The sequence below is a fragment of the Rattus rattus genome, chromosome 11, assembly GCF_011064425.1.
Source record: "Rattus rattus isolate New Zealand chromosome 11, Rrattus_CSIRO_v1, whole genome shotgun sequence".
Taxonomy (NCBI): domain Eukaryota; kingdom Metazoa; phylum Chordata; class Mammalia; order Rodentia; family Muridae; genus Rattus; species Rattus rattus.
The window spans coordinates 69,194,371-69,211,974 of NC_046164.1; the positions used below are offsets into that span (position 1 = coordinate 69,194,371).

At 51.6% G+C, this 17,604-nt stretch overlaps 1 protein-coding gene across 8 annotated transcripts in view; it reads right to left on the minus strand.

Annotated features, from left to right (window-relative positions):
* Positions 1-2,695: 2,695 nt before the first annotated feature.
* The window catches only part of Ablim2 (actin binding LIM protein family member 2), a 124,909-nt gene continuing 110,000 nt past the window's right edge, over positions 2,696-17,604 (minus strand). For 4 of the 8 annotated variants that reach the window (XM_032917136.1, XM_032917135.1, XM_032917134.1 and 1 more), the window contains 4 exons: positions 14,683-14,737; positions 13,284-13,291; positions 13,011-13,091; positions 2,696-4,369 (listed from right to left, as the gene is read on the minus strand). In XM_032917136.1, the coding sequence (XP_032773027.1) occupies positions 4,256-4,369; positions 13,011-13,091; positions 13,284-13,291; positions 14,683-14,737 (258 nt within the window). In that variant the 3' untranslated portion in view covers positions 2,696-4,255. The remainder of the gene's footprint in view (positions 4,370-13,010; positions 13,092-13,283; positions 13,292-14,682; positions 14,738-17,604) is intronic. The other 4 variants (XM_032917141.1, XM_032917138.1, XM_032917140.1 and 1 more) reach the window with 1 other exon arrangement.

Here is a 17,604-nt window from a genome sequence, read left to right on the forward strand (position 1 = left end):
CAAATGCTTCCCGCTAAACAGGAACGGCATTGGCCCTGTCCCAAACCAGGGCAGTAGCAACTCTAAATTCTCTGGGGCTGCCGGGCCACAAGCCACACGTGACTATTTAGCTTCATGCGGATTGACACTTACACTCAGCCACAACCGATTTATTTCATATTGGAAGGTAGAGGGCAGATAGCATGACTCTAGGACAGCCCCAACATCACTCAGGGCAATGGGGACAGCGCTGGCTTAGGAGCACCACTCCATGTGACAGTTTGGAGTGGGCAACCTAGTCATAAAACACTCCAGGACAGTTGTGCATGTCAGGCTTGTCAGCCTCTGTGGGCTTAGAGCTAGAGAGAGCGATGCAGTCAGTGAACTGATGAAGAGGCTCCAGACGGGCAGGAGCTCTGAAAAGCGATTGCCCTGCAAAAATGAGGACCCACGGTTCATCCCCAGCACCTACAAAAAAAAATCCAGAAATGGCAATATGCTGTAACCCCAGCACTGGGAGGCAGAGACAGGGGGATCCCCAAGTGCTCACTAGCCAGACTTGTACCCTAACCACTGAGGCTGGGATCCTAGTGAGAGACCCTGTCTCAAAAAATACAGTAAAGAACTCAGGCCTGGTGCTATAAACCTGGTCAGGAGCCCATGGTTGGGGAGTTCACAGACCCTAGGAGAATCTGCTACTGTTGCTTTGTGCAAAGCATCAAGCCACCTTCCAAATAGTTTTGCATATGCCCACAGATTAGCGCAGCTCTCAGCCAGCATCAGAGATCTTCGCGGTGGGTTACCATTCACACATAGAGACTCAAAACTGTTTGAAGTATTAAGAATAAGTGACTGTTGAGTGCTCAGGCATCAAGGGACATCAATATCACTTCCTCTATGGCTCTGGGGAAATTGTGGAGGAGAAAGCAGAAAGAATGTGGGAGCCATCCTATGAGGAGGAGTGGTAAGAAATACAGTCCTCTGGACATGCGGCTGCTGCACCCATAGACTCATAGCAGCACTGGCTGACTTAGAGAAGTCATGTAATTCCAGCATGATTTGGAGGTGTTCTTAATGCCCCACCCCTCCCCGAGTAGCTAGAGGAAGTTAATGGTTTCTAGGGGAGGGCCATCTTCCTTAGTGGTATAGCCATTGACACGTCTTTCACTCAAAGTAAATACCCCCCTCACATACATATGTTCCCATCAATACAGAGGGTAATGCAAGCAGCATTAATTAAATGCAATAGGGCACACAGAGAGAGACTTAAAGTAGGGCCGGAAAGACTGTCCAGCTGGTAAGAGCACCTACCACTGAGACCAATGACCTGGGTTCAATCCCATGGAAGCCATGTTGGAAAGAGACAACTTTGCCCAAATTGTCCTTTGATCTCCACACACATGCATTGTAGCATGTGTACCTCCCACAGCACACACAAAAAAAGTCTATTAAAAAAGACTTGAAAGTAGGAGAGGGGTCTTAGTGGGGGAAAGTAGAGGTTTTGCAGGAAGGAAAGGGCATGATAGGACAACAGGGAGCACACACACACACACACACACACACACACACACACACACACACACACACACACACACACTGTGGGATACACCAGGAATATGATGAAGATACTTGAGGAGCAGGACTCACCTGGGAGGGAAACCCGGTGTGCAAGCCAAGGTCATGCTGCCCAGAGCATGCAGGACAGACAAATAGGGGCTATGACATTCAGCTGCCCAGGAAGAATCAGGATGATCAGGGACACTGAGGCTGGAGCCATGGCTCAAGGCTGCTAGCAGTTTGGGACAACTGGATTGAGAGTTTTGCTCTTGGCTGTTAGGTGACACTAGGGCACTTGGAAAATGAGCTGTGAGCAGTGAGTGTGGTCTGGACCACAGGTCCTAAGCCAGAAAGCTTTGCACTTGCACCCAGGAGTCTTTGTCACACTGCCTCCTTCTGCCCCTTGCTTATCTGGAGATAGCAGTGCTCAAGGAGAGAGAGAGAGAGATGATACTTGGAAGGCTTCCAAGATGATACTTGGAAGCCATGTTGGAAAGAGACAACTTTGCCCAAAGTGGAACTGCCAAGACTTAGGGAGGGAAGGAACCAAGAATGCACCGGGTTTTGCTTGGGTAGCGGTAGACCATGGGGTTGCTTGCACAGCAGACACAGAGCATGTGCTGGGTAGGCTTTGGGAGAAAACACTGAGTTCAGCAGAACTGCCAGTTACTTTTTACCTAAGATTAGAGAGTGTCACACATTTAACCCAGGACGCCTCAGTCCTTCCGTGAAGACCCCTGCTGCCTTTTTCTTTTACTTCAGCCCTTTCCCCAGCCCCACACTCAGCCATTTCCAAACACCAAAGCTTCCAGGACATACAAGGCTGTCCTCAGCCTCACTATTCCATCAGCCTGGCATCCCCGTCCATCTTTCAAGATGAGACCCTCCATCTTTCAAGACCAAGCCTGGGCACCTTCTCTAGAAAGCATTCCCTAACTTCTGGGGATACATTAGGGGCCCCTTTAAGCCTTTACTACAGAGCAGGGGTTAGCAAAGTAGGCAGATGCCAGCTGTTGGCTCGCTAAGGCTGCCCAAGCCAAGGCTTCAACCCTCATGGCCACCTCTGGATGGAGCAAGAGTCTCTCCCTGGTGGCCTGGCCTGCTCCATGCCCGCACCCTGCCCGTGCCTCCAAAGCCAAACATGCTTGAACACATTCTGTCCTTTCACAATTTACAGTGTGTCACCGTTTATTTTTCCCAGGTGTCCCAGGGATCAGATAGGACGCGACACCTTGTGAGTGAGGAGGTGGGGGTTTCCAGTTGCGCAGGTCCAGACTGTTAAGTGACAGGAAGCAGACTTAAGTACCAAAAGTTCCCCTCCACGGCCCAGCCAGGCTGGTGAGAACCCCAGCACAAAATGACACCCGGCATGCCCCAGGATGTGAGAGAGTGAGGACAGCCCAGAGGAGGGGACAGCTAGAGTCACCCAGGACCACAGTGTCCACGCATCCTGCAGCAGGGGTGCTCTTCCGTACCTGTTACCAGGGCCCCAGCTAGTCCCCACTTCTGGACACCCAGGTTGGAGGAGGCACCACCTCTAGTTGTCGATCTCTGCCGCTGCATTCAGAGCCCGTGTCCTGTGACAGCATGCTTCCTGGGCATGCATGTTTTGTGTGGTGGGGGCTACAGTGAGTGTCTTTACCAGGGAAGACTGGTTAGGTTTATGTGAGACTAGGCCACAGTGGGGAAACCTTTATTCTAGGGCTTTGGCCATCAGGGGGCGCTCTTCTCTTTGGGACTTGGGAAAATGACAGAGAGGGGAAAAGATGGATACATTTCACATGTATTTACAAACTGCACTGCTGAGCCAGTGTTTTTGAGGCTGTCTGTGTGACACATACAAAGGAGCAGGGGCGGAGGGAAACAGACTGGCTCTTGTCTGTGAGGAACGCCGAGGACTGGAAGCACAGAGGCCTGCATGGTGGGCGGGCGGGGGTTGGTGGGGGTGTAAGGCGGAGGCGCTCCCCTTCTCGGGGACCGTAAAACTAAACTCTGCATATATGTCTTCTTATGTGTAAGGAAGCGATACTTTTTAATAAAATAAAAACTTCTGTGTAACTTGAAAGATATCATTTAGGCAACTAAGGGGGTGATCTGGAAGAAGGGCACAATACAAATGCACAGCACTAGTGGGGGGCACCCTGTCAGGTCGACATTCATTCCCCAGAAAAGATCCATCACAATAACTGCAAAAAACACAGCCCCACTGCCTCTCAGACACTGGCCTGGCTCCCCTGCCTCAGCCTGCCAGTCTGCCCGATGCCTCCTCATGCACTGAGGAGTCTCACACTTACCATTACTACTGTGTCAGGGTCTGCCACTGACAAGCCTTTCACTCACATCCCAGACACTCTGTGCCCCAGTGCCTAGCACAGGTGTGAGCACACCAGGTGCCCTGGGAAGGTGCTGGGCTGGCTGAATGCTCTGCCCCATCTCCTAGGATAGCTGCAACACTGCCCCGATGCCCAGCTGTGGCGGGAAGGAGTGGGTCAAGCTGGCACATGGCCCTAAACTACAGGCAGGAGCATCCTTGCTACACAAGGGACCATGCCTGCTGGATGCTCCTCAGGACCTGGCCCCACCCTGCCTCCTGCAGGCACCCTGTCTGCCCCACTGACACGGAGAAGCAGAGCAAGGTGCAGGAGGGGATTTTGGAGGGGCCAGTGGGGTCCTTCAGCCCTACGCCCCCAGCAGGCTCCTGGTAAGACGTTGGCAGCTGTCAGAACAGCAAGGCTTTCTTCTTGAGGTCATTCCTCTTCCACAGGGCCAGGCGGTCAAACTCCTCGATGCTCATCCCAAACACTTCTTGGAACTCTTCAGGTGATAGGTGTCTCTTCAGACAAGGAAGAAAATGAGGGACAGTCAGTGTCATTTGAAACAGGGCCTGAAAAGCTGCCTTTGCTCTGAGAAACACTGGCTCCTCACCTGGGACCCCATCATAATGTCTGACACCTCTACCTGCATTTTGTGTCTGTCCCTTGGGTCCAATTCCTACTTAACTCTGTACATAGGCTGGACTATGTACAGACACCCAGCCTACCTCTGTCCCTTTGAGGACAACCAGCGCAAAGATGAAAGCGAGGCATCTTGGTCAATATTCACAGTGTCCCACTCCAGACAGAAGGGGAGCCTGAATGTGCCCAGTCCTTGTTCTCAACCAGCAGTCACCTTGGATCCCAGGAATAACAGAGGCTCACAGATACCCCATGAAATCACGCTCTCCTCCACCCCAACACTGCCTCATGGGAACCTTCTTGTCTCGAGTGGTAAGGATTTCTGACCACCTCGAAGAACTAGAGGTGAGACAGGGACCAACCAGTGACAGCTGGACAGGGAGTGAGTAGCTGCACCCCTCTCATCATGGCCCAGGTCTTCCTCTCTGCAGCTGAAGCTCATGTTAGTGCTGGAGACAGCCGGAATGCTTGCTTTACATCTTCCCAAGGAAGCCGCAAATTGACCTTTGTCTCTTCACCACTGAACAGTCGTACAAGGGCCAAGCCTGGTCTACTGTGACTTCAGGCTCTGGGCCTTTTGCCCTAGAAATCTGCTGACAGCTTTGCAGGCAACATGCCTCCTCTGTGTGGTTCAACCCGGAATCAGGGCTACCACTGAAGATGAGCCATCTTGATGGCATGTCCAGGGCCTCTTTGCAGTGAAAGAAATAAACCTAGAGGACAGAGTCTTGGTGGGGAACACAGGGACTGGCGTGGAGCTACCACAGCACCACTCCATTCCTGACTCCCCCTGACAAAGCTTCCCTATGGCCGAGTTCAATAACCATGTCCCGTGACAGGACTCCTGTCACAGGGAGCCTTCTATAGACTCCCGGGCCACCTCATCTATCGCTTACTCAAACTGTGACACGGGCTGCTCAGAAGGTGTATTGTGTTTTAATTCCCGTCTTTCTGCTGAGAGAACTAAGGGGTGGTGTGCTCGATGGCTTTATTTCAACCTGATGCATGCTAAAGTCATCTGAGGGGAGGGGACCTCAGTCAAGAAAACGACTCCATACGATCGGGCTAAAGGCATTTTCTTAAGAAGCCTGTGGGGCATTTTCTTAATTAGTGATCAATATGGGAGGGCCTAGACCACTGTGTCAAATAAGAGTACAATTTCCACAAGTTTACAACAACAGCACTCAATTAAAGGTTGCTATAAGGGTTGAGAGAGAAAAGCAGATGAGAGCTGGGTGTCGGGGCATACACAGGCAATGTCAGCATTTGGTAGGCTGAAGCAGAAGGATCAGGAGTTTGAGGCCAGCCTTGGCCATAGAGCAAGTTCAAAGCCAGCCTGGGCTACTGGAGATGTTGTCTCAGAATAGAGAATGTGGTAATCTCTGAAAAGCATAAATACAACCTCGTCCCTGAATCTGTGTCATGTGCTCTGAGTTTTAGAGCCCCAGCAGTGGGTGATCCGGGAGATGGACCTGGAGTCACACATGTCATTGCACAGCGAAGCTCACAGCATCCAGCAAGTCTCGCCTATATGGAAACCCTCAGCACATGGGCTGCCTTATGTTTTCGAACAGGAAAGCATGTAGGGCTAGAAATGAGCATCTCCATGTTGAGATCAGGATGACTTGCTGTGCTAAGAAGTCCATTGCTAGCCCGCCAAGAGTTAGACAATACTGTGTTGGGCTTCCTTCCATAATCCTTTCAGGCCTGCTCTCCATCTTCCAATTTACTGTACGATGCTTTCAGTGAGCCCAGGGTCGCAATAAGACAAAAACCCCACTGGCACCATTACTCAACCAATTCTGTTCTCTTGCCTGTACTGACTCAAGACACTAGGAAGCCAGGAATGGGTACCTGGTGGGGTGGGATGGACCACCAGAGGTGAAAGAGCTGGGGAGGTGGCTTGAGGCATGGTCCTCAGTTTTGTTGGTTGTTGTTTGAGACGAGCTCTCACTATGCAATCCAGGCAGGCCTTGAGCTAACTATGTAGCCCAGGCTAGCTCCCATCCTACTCTGTGTGATGCTCCCTGCCCAGCCCAGGAGAGCTGGTTATAAATGAGACCATGGGAGGGGCACACAAGTATTGGCTGGTATTGAGAAGGTGTATTGATTAAGGTGGTGGGGTAGCTGAACTGCTGTCAGGGAAAGACCTGAGGCCAGTGACCCTAGCGCCACCACATCCCCAACTTCTGACGGATCTGTTCATCATGGAGTGGGACAGGACTTGGCTGTCCAAGTTCTGTTGAGTTCCAGAGAGTGAGCAAGGGTCAGAAGAACCATTGGTTGGCAGAGGATCTGTTAGAGTCTCCTGGTAGGAAGGGCCTCTGGATCCCCATGTGTCTCCCAAGCAAGAAGAGCTATGGGGTGTGGCTGACCACAGTGGGCTACATGGCTGTTTGAGCTCAGCTAGCTACTCCTTGCCCCGGGGCTCCTCAGGTGCTAACCAAGGCCAAGAGCTCCAAGTTTCTTCCATAGCCACAGGAAGGAAGCCCAACATGGTGCCTTTCTGAAGAACGAGCCAGTCCCACTCCTGGGGGACATGGTTGCCTGGTGGAAGTCCTAGGGACTTTAGCACCCTTCCCTCTGCGTCACCAGCAACATCTAATTCTATAGGCCCCGACTAAAATGTCACCTCTTCCAGAGGAGAGAATGCCTGGTTTGTGGTAGCCAAGAGGGCTCCAAGGCCACACTGAGTCCTCTGCACTGAATTCCAGCCGAGCTGGATCACTCTCCACTCCAGAAGGGCAGCAGGTCTCTGCTCATGGTCTTTTCCCTTCCTCGGGGACCATGGTGGCTGTGGCCATCTAGCACCCCTTCAGCCATCAGCCTCTGCCCACCGCAGCTCCTCTGAGCTTCCCGCCAGCTGGCAGACATGAGGCCCCGCCTCGTTTCTGTTGGTTCCCCCTGCCCTGCAGCACTCAAGTGCTTCTCCACCTGGATCAGGAACGTCCTATGAATGGGGTGGGGGAGCTCTAAACTCTCATGGTCCCCTGCAGTCATCAGGGGCCAGGGTGCTCCGTCCTCATCATATTGGCTAGACAACTTTCAGTAGAGAAAGGACCCTTGAACTTTGAGATCCTTGCTTCCTAGGTGCAGTCCCCTTGGGCTTACTATGCCAGCAAACACACATTAGCCTCAGGGAATGTTCAGATGCCAGGAAAGCAACAGGCCCTCTGCAGCAGCCTCTTCCCAGTTCACAGCCCCCCCACTACTCCCGACCCCTAGGAAGAGCTTAGAGCCCCCAACCCATAAGCCATCACCTTTGAGTGACACACCAACATGGCCATACACAGCCTCCTGCAGACAGGAACCTCTCCAGCACCTCACTCACCTTTCTTGATATCTACATTGGAAATACTAATTCTTCCAAGGGTTGGGGCTTCAGCCAAACACTGACCATATGCTGCCACAAAGGTGTTTTGTAGGCATGGTTATCATCAATAATTGCCTATGCGGAAATGATTACCCTAAAAATTTGGGTTGAAAACTGTAAGAACCAAAGAAGAAACCCAGCCTTAGAACTTAGCCTTTTGAGTCACCTCATTGCAAAAATAGTAATCCCAGGGTTAGAAAGATGAATGCATGTTTCTAAGCTCTGTGTGTCAGTCTTCACAGTCACGAGAAAATATGTGAGGAAAGCAATTTGAAAGACACGTTCCTTTGGCAATCCATCTCCATATTGTAGTTGACCTAGAAGGCAGGTTAGCAGAGCGACTCTGAGTACTGAATCCCACATCTGCCTCTTGGGAAACACGGGCCCTGGAAGCCATCTGGATGCCCCGTGGAGTTGCGAAAGAAGTGTTAAATGCACCATGTGCTCAAAATGGAGCTGGGCGCACAGGAGGGACAGCACCACTATGTGCCTCTCAGTCGTGCTCATGCTGTCTTAGGTCTGTGTGTTGCCACACAGGGCACTGTGAAAGCACATTTCTCCCACCGCTGACGTCACTGCCCTGCATCCTTTTAAATGGTAACACTAACTCTCCCTGTTTCCAGCAAACATCATTTTGGACCACATCCATGGCCCCACTCCATGGCAAGCTCAGATCTGAAGGGCTGTCACTCAAGTGGGTGGATGGGATGTATACGGGTGTCCACCTGCTGCTTAACACAGTAGGTGCTCAATTTAGCGTTTCTGAGCCTCTATTTAAACCCATGCAACTGTCCATGGGACAGATGCAGCCCTTGTCACCCAACAGTTGAGAGCAGGTTACTTGTCCACAGTCACACAGGTAGACATTGCAGAGACTGGATTCACATCAGCTCTTGCTACTCCAGGGCTCAGCCCCTCCCATGACACCATCAGGAGTGGCCGAAGACAATGTTGGAAGCAAGACAATGCCAAGTTCAATGGACACAAGACAGGGCGTGCAGGGAATGGCTCAGATTAGGACATGTCATTTCATCGGGGGCCAACAGAGTTCCTTTGGAATGGGAACTCTGGGCCCAGCAGGCCCTCAGAATTCAAGTACTCAGAACACACAGGGACCTGGGTTTCTCTGGGAAGGAGGCACTTGGTGTATTATGGCCAAAGACAGGGATTTAGATCTTCCAGGCAAAGAACCCCACAAAAGAGAATAGAGACCTGGCCTTTGCTCCATGTGTGGAAATGTGCGATACATCCAACCCCTGCCCAGTCAAAGAGGAGCCTCACAACAGAACACATGCCACTGACCTTCATCACACACGGTGCCAAACCGGGCCCTGTGTGGCACCTTTAACTGCTGCTCGGCTGTGCCACAGGGCATGCTGTAAACTGAAAACCAAGCTTAGGTGTCCCTGTCACCAGGTTAAATGCCAAGCTGCTTAGCACAACCCAGGGCCCTGTGAGGTCTGGGCTGTCCCTCCCTCCACCTGCTCGGGTCCAGTCTCATAGGTTCCTTCTGTGGCTCCTTACTCAAATAGCCCAAGTTTCCTTCTGCTCCCTGGCCTTTGCACATGTGGTGTGTTCTCTCTCTCTCTCTCTCTCTCTCTCTCTCTCTCTCTCTCTCTCTCTCTCTTCCTTTCTTTCAGATCTATTTATTATATATAAGCACACTGTAGCTGTCTTCAGACACACCAGAAAAAGGCATCAGATCTCATTGCAGATGATTGTGAGCCACCATGTGGTTGCTGGGATTTGAACTCAGGACCTCTGGAAGACCAGTCAGTGCTCTTAACCGCTGAGCCATCTCTCCAGCCCACATGTGGTTTTCTAACAAACCCTTATAGACTCAGGCACACACAAGCATGCTTCCTACACCATTACCACCCACTCATTTGAAACGAGAGGCCCAGGTTCCTGTCCTTCACTAATGCTGACAACATGGTTATACATACTCATTTGAATAATCAGTTGATGAACACCTTCCTCTCATTTCAGACTGATTCTACCAGGGCAGAACTTGTATCTGGTTTGTTTGTTGTCTTTTTTCCCCGCAAAGTTGTCCTTGGGTCCCAGTCAGTACCCATGTCTATAAATGACTGGGGCATTTGGCTGAGAACTCTGACATTGAGTGTTGATGATGATGGTCAGCGGTCAGGGGACAAACCCTGTGAGCTACAGAGGACACAGTCTGTTGCCCACCACACCCACACTCTCTTCCAGCCCGTGACTAACTTCACTTCCCAGCCTGCCTTGCAGCAAGTGATGTGGCATGACAGACACAGCCACTGGCCTGTGAGTAGCAATCCCGTCCTCAGGACCGGCAGGAAGCCAGCCTGCCTGTGTCTACTTGGCCAGGGTACGGGGTGGGATACCATAACTTGGCACAGAAAGGGTCTGTGTTATAGCTCAGGGGAAAAGTGGGTGGTGTTGTGTTGAGTATACAGTGAGCCCTCCTTATCCAAAAGACAACTTGGTTGCTGTCAGATTTGTGGAAACTTGTTCACCCTGAAGACATGGCACTGGGGGCTTCCAGAAGGCCTTCCCCTTCCACATTCCTCTTTGTGGCTCTCTGGAGTTTTACAAGCTATGAACTGGTTTTCACTATAAAACTAGAGTTCTCTCCTATGACACAAACATGGGGTTGGGGAAGGGGGGGTCTGCTCCTCCAAGAAAGCCCCACCCCACTCCTTTGGACCATATCCCTGTCCCTAAGCTGTTAAGGAAGAAAGGACATGCGTAACTGTTCTACCTCCTGGGGCTGTTCAGTGTGAAAAACAATGAGAGTCACACTCTTGGGTGTGGTCACCCAGATGTAAAATCCCCCTCCCAGACTCTAGCTGGTTTCATCAGACATATTCACAAGCAAAGCCAAAGTCACTTTAGACAGTCCCAGTCCCAAAGGGAAGCAGAGAGCCCCATCAGGGAGCTGCAGGAGCTGCTACTGATGTCTTCTGAGCTCTCTGAGCAGCATCTCAGGGTGAAGCACTTAGTCCAAGAGTCCTCAGTAACCCACGACGGCACCACACTTTTTAAAGATCTGAGTGGCAGCAAATTGGAGCCCTCTAGGTGGTCCTGACCAATGAGCTGCCAATGGTCAGCAGCACCCCCCTTTATATAGCAGTAGTGCACCTGGCCATGACCCCACCATTTATAAGCCCAGGTTCAGCCAGAGGCCAAGGCATCCCACTGTAGGTCATTGCTGCTGCTGCCACCTGCAGAGATGATCAATGACACTCAGGCAAAGGACTCTTGAGGCCCAGTCTCTTAAGACCACGGGTAGAGCCTATCCCTGACTGGCCTGCACTCTCCCCCTACCCTGCCAGTCTTCCACAGCTTGTGAGCCAGTCCAGCTGCTGGCCCTTCCCACAAATGATACACACATCGGAATACACGAGAATGCTCCGTTGGCCTTTCCTCATTTGCAGTGAGCACCAAGCATCCTGCCAATCACAGCTTTGACTATGTGGATCCGTGGCTGGTGCTACATGTATGTGCCATGTGGACTGGTCGCATTGAGTAACTACTTGTTTGAGATCTTGCTGTGTTTGGCTATGCTGTACTGTCCCCTCCCTGACCCTCCCTGGGTGGACACTTGCCACCTGCCTGTTGTCTGAGATCTCTTTTTCCATCTCAGGTGGCAGGTCTCAGTTTCTTCCAGGAATGACCTGGGTCTCTCCAGCTCAGGTGGCACCAGAAGCCCACTTAACTCCAGGTAAAACTGGCTGCTCCGGACATTGTATGCCCCGGGTAGAACCGGTTGGTTCAGGGATAGAGGTCTAGTAATGTCTACCCAGAGGATCAGTATGAGTTGTACAAAGACAGATAAGAGAGATGGTCTTCTCCCCCAGAGACCTTGAGTCCTAGAAGGGAGAAGGGGTCTCCCTAGAGCCAGTTTGGAGGAAACTCAGCCACTGGGTTTGCGAAATACTGCTTAGTCCTTGATCCAGCCATGCCTGAAGGGGCCCTTCCGTCATGTGAATTCATTGATTTCCAGTGTAAGTCACTATGGATCTAAGAAGTGCTATCTCCCCATGCAGAGACCACAGTCACCTCATCTTCTTCCTGCTGTCACCTCCCTGTGCAGAGGGACTGGGCTTCATATGACCTCTGACTGCACAACAACTCTCTCAAGCAGCTCTGGGTTCTCATCCTAAGTAGATGAAGGTTCAAGTGCACATGACCTGCCAGCCCGGGAAAGCTGGTACTCTGCAATGGTACCATCCCTGCCAGCGTCACATCCCACAGGCTCTGAAAAAAATGCCTCACTCACACTGTTTTGTTGCCTGTGAAAGCCCTGACTGGTCTTGGAGCGGCCGGGAGCCTGCTCTCTGCAACATAGACAGGACCTCTACACTCTGTATCCAAGCACGGGCCCCTGACAGGCCCATCTGTGCCACCTCAGAGGCCACGTCTTTGTGAATGGACTGGGTCTCTGCTTTGCCAACCCTCCAAAGCCCCGCCCTTCATGGGGCCCCTTGGCTATGTCTATTTCTCTTGTTTCTGGCCACACAGGAGGCCGCCGCCCCCATGAGAAGGTAACACAGGGTTCACTACTTGCCCAAGGCATAGGAGGACAGTAACTTCTGCTCAAAAGAGCTGGAAAATGCCCTCCCCGTGCACAAGGCATGGGAAGGCAGTGCCTCTGCGCGAAGTTCAAGAGGAGAATCCCCTCGCTGATGTTGCTGACGGCTGGGTGGTTCTGAAGGAACTGAGGACCATGATATAAGGCACTCTAGCCTTGACGTCGAGTGAGAACTCAGCCAAGTGCTCCCCTGGCCAGAGTGAACCACCAGACACTTCTCTGTTGCGACTGCATGAACTTTTCAGATGAACACTTGTCTTCCTCAGATGAACTCCCTGTCCTAGATCAGCAGAGAAGCCGGGAAGTTTCTTCTTTTCACAGCAGCACTTGGCATGGGACCACCGTGTGCTCCTTGGCGTGCCATGCTACCCAGGCTTCCCACCCCTTCGCAAAGCCAACATAATTGGGTCTGTGACCATGTCCCTTTGCCTCCGAGGATTCCTGGGTCCTTGGTTCTGAGCCCTGTGCTGACACCACACCAGCACCCCCTCCTGGTGTGTGTTTTTGGGGAACCTGATTTCGTGGCTGAGATCTGTGACATCTCAGCAGATACCTCCCTACTTTGCCTTACCTCCAGCCGTGTCCGGTCCACATCTTTGGGCAGTTTCACACGAATTCGGTTTGTTACGATGAGGGAATCATAGGGATAAATCTACAGGAAAGACAACACAGGGTTATCTTGAGAGGCAAGTACCCCTGAGCTGACCAAAAGACAAACCCGGATACATACTTGTGTGGACTGTGGACATGCACTTTTCATAGAGAAAACGCAACAAAAAGGATCTTTTAACCTGGGCGGGTGCAGCGAGGTGGGAGACGGCGGTTAGTGAAGATGGTCCCTTACCTTATACTCTGTAAGAGAAGAGCAGAGACCACAGGGCTGGTTTAGGAACACAAGAATCCATGTCCAGGATGAGAGTAATCCCACCCCCAGTCAGCTGGGTCATGCTTGGTCTCTGGTCCCCTGAGCAGCCTTCTGGGACTCTGGTCTTGTATTTTAAGAGATTTCAAGGGTCTCCCACAGCAAACTGGAAGCAGGAGGCATGGCCAGGAGGCTGCAGGCCACACTGGAAGCTGTGTAGCGGCACTGTGCTTCTAGGCTGGGAGTTGTCCTTCCTGGTGGTGTTCTAGGCTACTCTGAGCAAGACATCAGTCTCAGTTTACCCAGACATGCAATGGGTTCTCCAGGGAAACTTTCTGTGGGGTGTTGTGGAGTCTGATGCCTTTAGCGATGTTTATCCTTCCATCCCTCTACCACAGTCCCCTACCTCTACTGTCTTTTTTTTTTTTCCTTCTTTTTTGAAAAGGTCTCATTGAGCTTAGGCTAGCCTTGAACTTACTATATAGCTGAGGGTGGCCTTGAACTCTTGATCCTCCTGTTTTCCCACCCGAAGTGCTAGGATTATAGTATGCACCATCACGTGTAGTTTAAGTGGTACTGGGGATCAAATCCAGGGTATGAGAGGCAAGCACTCTGCCACCAAGCCACATCCCAGGCCCTCTGCATCATGCCCTGCTACCTGTTCTAAACTACCAAGCTCTGTACTGCTCCTTCTAACAGGGTTTGCTCTAGACTTCTTGTACAGAAGCTAACACAGTTTGGATGGCAGGGGCTCCATACGTCCAGGAAGGGTCATTAGAATTTGGTTCTCAAAATCATTCTGGAAGGAAGAGGCCTATATGAGGCAAGTCCTAAGTCTTCCGACTTGGGACTCTGGAGTGCCAGCTCTGTAGTTGGAGACTGGGACACCCACTCTAAGAGCAGACTGGATGCTGTCATCTGTATGTGAACTGGTATGCAAAAGCAAGATTCTCCCAGCATTCCAGAGGGTAACAAGGAGCATGGCCAAGTGCACGGCTCCATTCAGAGCTGAGAGATCAGCCTTGAGCGGAGTGCCTGTCACATGACCAGCTAGTCACTCATACACATGTCAGCAGACACAGTGGATAAGGGCAAAAATGGGGTTTGGCTTGCACTGTTCAGCTCAGACCCTGGAAGCCGTTTGCTTGTAACTCTAATGCACTCTAAGAGATGTGCAGCACTAAAAGGCCATGACAGGCCCCTGCAGCATAGGATGAGAGAGCTGGGGGTCCTCAGGTACCCCTCCAGGGGACACTTCATCCATGGTGCAGAGCCTTCTGCCAGCAGGTCCCGGAGGGGTGGTCTCAGAATGAGACTGGTTAAACACGTGCTAGTGATTCTGGCCTAGCGGGAGACCCACAGGGGTCCCCATTGTGTGTACCTCGAGTGCCCCAGCTGGCATCCGGGTCTGCTCCACAAGGGGCCAGGTTGGCATTCTGGAAGAGAGAAAGAGAGAGAGACCGGCAAGAGGCAGGTTGCATGGGGCAGGCAGTAGGGGGCTGGAAGACAGCCCCCGATGCATCCTGGGTCCTCAACTGGGAGAGGAGAGTGTTTGATAGACTTGGGTGATAAACAGACAGCAAAGCTGCACATCAATGGGAAGGTGAATATCCAGGATACCTTCCCTGTGGGCTGCTGGCTTTCACATCTGCCTCAGAAGCCTTTGAACCCTACCTGTCTGATTAACTCTGTCCTACCTTTAAACATGAGCTCTGGGGCCTGAGTCCTGCTCTGTAGCTGGCATGGCCCACAGGGCAGTTCAGCGCCCTTCCCTGTACTAATGTTGTAATAGGAGTAGTCTGTGGTGTCTCCATTCCTCCTTGTGAAAAGTAGCTTCAGGTTTCTGTTCCCATACTTTAGGTAGACCCCTAAAGAGTCATCCCGTCTCACTGTGCCTATGAGATGGCAAAGGGGCACTCACTGACTACTGCCTCCTGGGGGGGCTGTGCATTGTTCTCACTGCACCCCCACAGCTCCAGGTTCACAAAAGGATCCTGATGTCCAGAAGCCCCTAGTACACTGGACAGAGTGGCCTTGCTCTGTTATTCATACTCAAGAAGTAACATTCTAGATAGGATGTGGGCATCTGATTGTCACCTGACTTGGGCACTGCTGTCAACTGTCCATGACTACCATTGACAAACTGTCATTTCAGAACCATCTTGGTCATTAAAGGTCGTTTTTCTTTCTCTTCTACCCACTTGGAAAAACCCATCTGTACAAGCTCCCCCCGTCCATGGATGGGGTCCCTGCCACTGCAAAGTGCACTGAGCCCCGACAGGGCTGCACAATCCCTGTTCTGTCTGATTCCTGCCACTGCCATGTCTGTTGTCTACACCCGAATTGTGGGGTGAGCTGAGCTCCCTGGAGAATGTCTGACAGCACCCCAGTGCCCAGCACAGTACAGAGGCTGAAACAGGGTCAGAGCTGTTGGCAGAGTTTCTGGCTGAAACAAGCCCCAGGGATTGCATTTCAGTGGAGCACTGCAGGTAGAGGATCTGTGTGCTCCGCCCACAGATACAGTTACAAGGAGAGCTCCTTCTGATGGACCTTAAAGCAGGCGGCAAGTTGGGCACAAACTGTGAGCAGGCTGCACACCCACCCCAGAGAACATGGAAGCAGAGACAGCCCACACATTAAAACACTTCATCTGAAACAAAGAAATGGAGGCCCAGAGATATGCTGTTACCTCCTTCCTGCCACAGAACTGGATCTAGCAGGGTGTGAATGGTTGCTGAGAGGGTGAGTGTATACAGCAAGGGGTTGGAATGGGCCTTTGTTTAAAATTTCTGATATTTGGCTCACCATGAACTTTTGGGCATGACTTTGCATTCCTTCCTCCCTTCCTTCCTTCCTCCTTCTTTCCCTTCCTCTGTCCTTCCCTTCCTCCGTCCTTCCTTCCTTATTTTGTTTGTTTGTTTTTGAGATGTCTTGTCTAGTCTGGAACTTGTCATGTAGACCAGGCTTGACCTCAAACTCACAGAGATCTGCCTGTTTCCGCCTCCTCAGTGTCAGGATTAAAAGCCTGCACCACCAAGTCTGGAAGACCTGGCCTTTGAACACTATTTCAATGACTCAGTCTTCGGGTTCCACCCTAGTTAGTCCTACTGGGTCCTAAACCCTGCATCTTAGCCAGGGGTCTTCTCATCAGTCAGTAAAGAACTCTCCATGACCTTTCACCTTCACCTTTCCCCCTTAGAAGTCTTCCAAAACAGCTTTGGGGACCATTTTCTCAGTCTCAGGCCAGCATCAGAGGCACCCATGTCCATCAGGGGGCCCCTCTGGTGCAAATCGAGGCCAGTCTGCTTTGGCCCCACCTTTGCAGCTAGGACAGATCGATGCCTAGGAGGAATGCTGCCATCTAGTGTTGGCAATCTCATCACAAGCAAGCAATCACCTGCACCAACACCTCCAAGCAAGAGGAGCTTCCTCCAGCCAACCAGGTCTGAGGAAAGAGAGGAAGGATGGGGAGTGGGCCAGCCTCCAAATGGAGGAATAGGTCTAGAGCAGAAAGCGAAGAGTCCGCCCCATGTGGCTCTACAGACCACTCCGTGCAAGCAAGTCTCACGCTAACCTGTGAGGTCCAGCAGTGGAGCTGAGTGGTGAGGACCGGCCCAAGGCTGCACTGCCTGGCCCCACCCTGCCAATTCCTCCACAGTTCTCAATGGATGCCAGGGTTTCTAAAGGTGATGCGCTATTCACCTTCCCCATCTGGGCCCTTTTCAGCTCTACTGACCCATTCTCTAGTCTTGCTGCACCCCACAAGGTGGGAAGCACCCTCGGGCTTTCCAGTCAAGGCTCAGAGAGAGGGGTCAAGCATCTTGCTGAGTTCACACAGAAAACGCACAGGACTGTAGGAGTTTGAACCCATGGGCTTTGCTTTTTCCAAGATTACATTACGGTTGCTAGTAGGAATGAGATCATAGCTGCCCACACCGGCTGTTGTGATTTTCCTGCTAAAGCCACACAGGAATGAGGGTCCTGACTCAGCAGATGCTGGTGTGGAAGAGGGGCTGGGAGCTTGCTTTTGAAGTCATGACTCATGTGGAAACCATTATCCAGAGCTCAGGAAAATATCTCATAGTCATGTGTGTTCTCATAATCACCCAGATTAAGAACCACGTTTCCCACCCTCAGTTCTAGGAAATAGGGACTATGAAAGACTACGAAAGTTACATAACTTGCTTCAAGATGGCTGTGAATTCAGGGTTCTCTAATTCAAACAAACTCTCTCCAGGATCTCAGCTAAAGATCTATAGTCACAGAGAGACCACCCCCATCCCCTAACTCCTGTCCCATGCCT